The sequence below is a fragment of the Impatiens glandulifera genome, chromosome 1 (assembly GCF_907164915.1).
Source record: "Impatiens glandulifera chromosome 1, dImpGla2.1, whole genome shotgun sequence".
In the NCBI taxonomy this organism is placed as follows: domain Eukaryota; kingdom Viridiplantae; phylum Streptophyta; class Magnoliopsida; order Ericales; family Balsaminaceae; genus Impatiens; species Impatiens glandulifera.
The window spans coordinates 3649189-3656373 of NC_061862.1; the positions used below are offsets into that span (position 1 = coordinate 3649189).

The 7185-nt window shown below is 32.7% G+C and overlaps 1 protein-coding gene across 1 annotated transcript; it reads left to right on the forward strand.

The window, feature by feature from the left end:
* The first annotated feature begins 813 nt into the window (after nucleotides 1–813).
* Nucleotides 814–2202, forward strand: LOC124926571 (anthocyanidin 3-O-glucosyltransferase 2-like). Its single transcript, XM_047466857.1, has one exon. The coding sequence runs from the start codon at nucleotides 814–816 to the stop codon at nucleotides 2200–2202; it is 1389 nt and encodes a 462-aa protein (XP_047322813.1).
* Nucleotides 2203–7185: the final 4983 nt, after the last annotated feature.

Sequence of the window (7185 nt, forward strand, 5' to 3'; positions counted from 1 at the left end):
TTTATAACTTTATTAGTTAATATTTGAACAATTTTATTTATTATTAAAAAAATCATATATAATTCTTTATAACTTTATTAGTTAATATTTGAACAATTTTATTTATTATTAAAAAAATCTCTTATCAATTATTATTGTTAAAATCTTCTAGCAATTAAATAAACCCAACTTTATTTGCTTTATATAATTTTTGTATCATTTTATAATTTTCAAAATCTCATTTATTATTGTCAAAATCTCCTTTATAATTTTCAAAATCTCCTTTTAGGAATATTTTATCATTTTATTTATTATTTTATTAATAAAATATTATTTATTTTAAAAAATATATATTTTATCATTGTATATTAATATTGTTTTAAAAAATTAATGAAAAAGAAAATAACTTTCTCAAAAAATTTTTGTTTTTAAAAAAATGAATAGAGAGAATTTAGAAAATGAAATGGATTAGAGAATAACATGTTAAAATCTAATTGGTTAAAAAATTAATATTTTTTTTTTCTTTATAGCATGGATAGTATCGAATTAATTATCTTTTACTTTTTACTTTTTACTTTTTCTTTTATCCCATTAACATTCATGTTATGTTTAATATGGAAAAAAATCTATCAAATAATGTGTTTATATACCACCAAAGTCACTAAGGGTTTATAATCATCAAAGGTTTTTGTTTTGTTAAGCAAGAAAAAACTAAGTTTATAAATAATATTTGTTTGTTTCAATTGTATAACTTCAAAGAAGGAGGATCGAAGAAGAATGGAGTTAGTAGTCATTCCATTTCCAGGCATAGGCCATTTGGTATCATTATTGGAGATGGCAAAGCTGTTAGTCGACAGAGATACTCGACTTACTGCAAATGTCATCGTCTTCAACTTGCCCGATGTCCCTCCCATCGATATCACTTCCATCAAACAATCCATCTCCACCAATCGAATACACCTCATCGAAATCCCCAAGGACGAAGGCGATTCAAAAACCCCCGCCACATCCTTAACCAAATTAATCCGAGCCCAGATACCCTTCGTCAAAGATGCCATCGCAACGCACATTACAGGACGCTCTGGATCAGGCCGAATATTCGCCTTTCTTTTTGACATGTTCTGTGCTACCATGATAGATGTCGCCGAACAGGATTACGACGTTCCTGGCTATATGTTCTTTCCATCTAATGCATCTCTACTTGGACTCTTTAACCATCTACTCACATTAAGCGATAATGGACAGGACATCACCGATTTCGATGGGTCCGACGCCGAATTGGCTGTGCCGGCCTACCCGATTCCATTTCCGGCTAAGGTGCTTCCATGGATGGCGTTGGATAAGAATGATGAGTCAGTTGCGTGGTTAGATGTCGTTAGGAATTTGAGAAGGGCAAAGGGGATAGTAGTGAACACGTTCTACGATGTGGAGCCGGAAGCAATTGAAGCTATATTGAATGATGAAGGATCCCCACCAATTTACCCAGTTGGTCCGATTCTCAATCTAAGCAAGAGTGTTGGAGATAAACGCGATGATATTGTGCAGTGGTTAGACCAGCAGCCTCCGTCGTCTGTAATATTCCTCTGTTTCGGGAGCATGGGAAGCTTCGAAGATGCCCAGGTGAAACAGATGGCCATAGCCATAGAACGCAGCGGCCATCGATTCCTTTGGTCAGTTAGGCGTCCGCCAACGTCGAAAGGAGGAAGGTTAACCAGTGAATACGATGGCTTGGAGTTGGAAGAGGTTATGCCGGAAGGATTCTTTACCCGGACGGCGGAGATCGGGAAGGTGATCGGTTGGGCTCCTCAGGTGGACGTGCTGGGGCATAAGGCGGTGGGGGGTTTTGTGACGCATTGTGGGTGGAATTCAACAATGGAAAGTTTGTGGTTTGGAGTGCCGACGGCGTCATGGCCATTGTATGCGGAGCAGCAAGCGAATGCGTTTCAGATGATTAAAGTGTTGGACTTGGCGGTGGAGATTAAGATGGATTATAGGAATAATTTTAGTAGGAATGGAGAGGAGGTCGTTGTGGTGGAGGCTGCGATTATTGAAAATGCGTTAAGTCGGTTGATGGATGAAAATAGCGGGGAGAATCAAGATAGGCGGATGAGGGTTAAGGAGATGAGTGAGAAGAGCAGGAAGGCGGTCCAGGAGGGCGGTTCATCCTATTTGTCTTTGGGACGGTTTATTGATGATATTACCAACATTCCCAATCTACTTTAATTCCGATCTTGTTTTTATTGTGGTTTTTATTTTTAATTTAAAAAATACCATCCCATCTAAACTTAATGCATTTGAATTGAAAATTTAAGTGTTATTTTGTCTCTTTTTTAATCAAAGTCATTCTATTAAATTTTATTATGATTTTTTTTTAAAACTAATCAATTATTTTCACGCTAGAAAAAGAGTTATTAGCGACGAATTATGGCGACAGTAATACCTTTTCGTCGCTGATATTTAAGAAAAAAAATACTCTGTCAAATGGCTTTTATTAGTAGCAACAGGATAAATAGACTGAGGCTATTGTAAGTCATATTTTCGTCAAAACCTGAATATTCTTTATTTATATTTATTTTTTATTCCAAATATTAGTATTTATTAAAATTAAAAATCCAGACGATAAAACCCTAATTTGAGATCTCTAACTCATGTACCTCAGTCTTAGAGCTAGATCAAGACGATGAGGAGCTGCGGATAGAAGAAATCCAGACGGGGTGAGGAGATGCGGATCGAAGAAATCCAGACAACGAGGAGCAGCGGATCGAAGAAGTCCAGACGGCGAGGAACTGCTACTGGACCGATTTGGTTGTCACATTCGTTTCTTCTCACCAGCATCTAACTAGAGAAGAATTTGGCTACAATTAATTTTCCACTATCGCTAGAATCCTGCCCGCACCCATCTTCTTTCTCACCTTCCATCAGTTTCAGGTAGCAATCACTACAAGAAAATGGGTCATTTGTGACGTATATTTCCTACGGAATTTCTGATAGATATATAATTAGCGACATATTTTTCATTTATATAATAAACGTCGGTATTTCGGTCGTCAGTAAATCTTCCGACGAATATAAAATCCGTCAGAAATATTTGTAGGAATATCCGTCATAAATTTATAACAATATTTTCGATGAAATATTTTATTAGAAATTTTTCGTAGGAATATCCGTAGGAAAGTTTGTATAGTTTCCATAGAAATATCCGTCAAAAATATACTTTTTATTGTTTTCTATAGAAATTTCCGTCAGAAATTAATATATGTTTTTAAAATTTTATTTTATATTTTATTTTCCTAATTATTTCTCATAATAATTAATACATCCCTTATTTGAAAATTTTAATAATAATATTTAAAACAAAAAAAATAACTTTTTTTTAAAAGTATTGAATTTAATGTTACTAACAAAAAAAAAAAAAAAATAACATTAGCTTATAAACAAAATGTATCATTCAATAGTTATAACTAAAGAGATCAAGAATTGTAAAAAAAATCTAACAAACCTTACAGCTTCTGTGCTAATAACTTGGAATTTGCAGAGTTCCCACAATGTACTATTAGGGGTTGTTTGTACATTCACCCAAAGAAGCTCATTTATCACAATGATCATTTGAGTCTGTACAAGTTCCCAAATGGCTCAATCGTCTTGTCAAACGAATCCACATGAATCCATTTTCACCTTCTATAACTGGAATATCAATTGGATGAAAACTGAAGAATAGTAGTGCACCTCCCTTCTTCGATCGGTTTCATTGCATCCATTCATTATTATAATTAAATTCCACCACCAATAATTTATATATAATATCAGAAATGGATCTCACCTGCTATTCCCCACTTAGTACACGCACACTCTAATAGATCATCAGCAGAAGAAGACTTTCGAGGAGGTGCTTCCTGCTAATAATAATTTGATTGAAGAGATTTCCTTTGCTGGCGACATTTGATAGATACATTAGAACTGTTGCTATCTGAGTCCATCGTGACTGACCTTGTCTATGAAGTAATCACAATGATTGTCATATTTCTGGCCATGTTTGTATCGAAGAACTTGAATGTCTTCTCCATTTTTTTGTAATAAGAAAGAGATCAAGCATTATGAATCAACTAATTACTACTACTAGTACTAGTTATCATGATTCATGAATAGGATTTTGGATTGCATTTCAAGGTCTGATATGCAAAATATTATCAGAGCAAACTGCACAAACAACAAACAAACTAGGCATTGTTGATGAACATTCTAGAGCTCGTTCGAGCTTCACTAAGCTTAGAATCTCCAGATTCATTATCGGCAACATGTGATCTCGTGATATAGATCTTTTAAGGTGAACTTATATTATCAAATCATTCAAACATTGACATAATCACATGCTTACTAGAGATATCAAATGATCACACTCCGCATTCGTAAGGAAACTTTCGTATACAAAATCTCTGTAAATGCAACAACTAATAATAATAGCTCAGCTCTGGATATTAAAATATACGAAAGCTCTGTGAATAATTCCTTACATCGTTTCTATTTCAACATCTAATTAATTTGATTCCTTAATTTACAGGTATTCTAAGCCTAGATTTAAAGAATTTTGTAACATACCTCCATCCTTTCATGGCGTCCTCTTCAATTCTTAATTACGAACATAATTTAAAGAGATCAGAAGGAGTTTCGAAGCCAAAAAGAAGAGGAAAATCGACACTGATAATCAGGCCGGCAATATAACCGAATGCGGAACAGATCTACATCTGCCGGACGAATCCGCCTTCTCCGACGACCTCCGTCAAGCGAGGTCGAAGTTTCAGGAAAACCGTCGATACTTTCCTTGCTACATCTGCTTGAGGAAGGACTCGATGGAGCAGAGAAATTCTCAAGCTGAAGAGGATACACAAGCAACATCCAAATATATAATTAGTCAAATTTCTTAAAGGTATTTTTATGACGGAACTCTTGATGGACTATGTACATTGTAAATTTCGTCGAAAATTTTGTCATTAATAAAAATTATTTTGATGAAATCAAATTTCGTCACAAAATATATCAATAATATGGTCGAAACATTTCTTTGATTTTTGTGTCATATATTTACTGTATATAAAAGTGATGGAAAGGAATATTGCTAAATTTGTTTAATTAATTTTGTCACAAATTACGTAGGTAAAATCGTCCGACAATTCTGACAGCCCTCAAGCGTCGGTAAATTTTCGTCACAAATACCCCTTTTTCTTGTAGTGAATGGTATGTGATGTTATGTTAAGGAAACGTCAACAGTTTTATCGGATTTCACAAGTCTAAATTAGAGAAATGAACCATTAAAAGGCTGCAACTCATAATTTATATTCTTCTTTGTGCAAGTTATGAACAATTTAGACTCTTATGAATTAGATTACATAACACATATAAAGGAATGTTCATCATTTTAAGTCTCCCATAAAGAACATTATGAATGATTCCTTAAAGTTTGGTTCATGAGTGAAAGAATTATTAGAACTGATATTATAAACCAACACTTATACTGAATAAATTTTCTTATTATATTTAGAACATTTCTGAAGAAGCACTTGGATTGTATTATATAGTTTCATGTTGATAATTGTTTTTCTATAATTTAATCAGTTGTAGAATCAAAGAAGGCCATTATCTAGTGTATTCTATATATCTATGAGCATTATAATTATTATTAAACTATGTTCACATATATAATTCATAAGAAACTCATGATAACCTTTCCCATTAATCGATTGATTATAGTTGTAGGCAAGTGATGAAGAAGGAAAATGATATTCACTATTCTGATCATATCAAATGATAAAGTAAATGTTTTTGTGTTGCAATGAATCATTATTTTTATCTTATTTACAGGTTCAGATATACTCTATTTTACTAGTTTTTAATCAATCTGTATATATAAAATTTCTACTTCACATACTTGATATAGAGTTGGAGGTAATTTCGAAAGTCATTTTCTATAAACAAGTATGAAGTTTAGTGCTCTTAACTAATTTAGTATTCAATTTAGCTAGAATGAGGTCTCAAGAAAATGAAAGTATGTGCAAGAAATTCATTTTCTTTTATAACATTTATTTCTGATAGAAGATTGATTTGTCAACCACTTGTTTCATCGAAAAATTGAGATATATAGTTTCTTTTGACCTATCATTTCTTATCTGATTGCAGAACCAAGTGCACAGCCGATAAGATGTGGGGCTCTTAATGATGTTCATTCAACGCCAACAAATATACTTTGCTACAAAGATCTTGCAGGCAAGATGTTTTATCAACTAATGGAACTCGTCTAATTTTATTAAACATCAATACATAGCGTTTGTTATTTTTCACTTTCTAAATGTCATTAAATTGCTACAATATTAATAAAGTGTCAATGACCACTATGCAATGATAATATTTCTTGGATGGTTGCTTATCCAAACTTTAACAATGAACCAATGTTTTGATGTTTTAATTTGAGAGAACCAAGATTTATTTATTGAAATTAGGATGGAGCACACATGATGAGGAACATGCATTTGTTGAAGGACTCCTATCTACTTCTATTTATTTTATAACACTGATTATTGTGATCTTACATACTGCCATTGAAAATTTTCAGATTGAATGGGATGTAATACTATTTTAAATATGGTTGGGTCAAGGAACAATTCTAAGATTCAGTTGTGGAGCTCAGAATTTAAAATTCGATGTTGGCTATAGTAGGGACGACAGCCGAGGAGGTGATAGATTCTGGAGTTCCATTACAACAGTTGGTCAATATTATGATCTTGCTATTTCTAGCTCAAGTATTATTAAGCAAGAAAGATGTTTCTCAAACTTATATCCCATAGCCCTGTATCAAATATCACTTGTTAATATTAATTAGTAGTCAATCAAATTGACTTATACTATTATTGTAGACCCAAAATGAAATATTTCATTTAGTTGCATTTGTATAAATTGATTCTTCAATCATAAATTTGGAAAACAAGTATATGACATTCCTATTATTGGTGTAGTGGATTTTTAAGATTATGATAGTATGCATATAATTGTACATCATAATAGCACTTTTATGCTAAACAAGACGATTATTGTTAATGAAAGAAGTTTGAATATAACATTTCATTCTAACAAAGGTCATACTATAATCAATGATATTTAGATATATGAGATTGTTCTAGCTAAATCCAAAACTCTTCAAGATGACTATAACTGGAA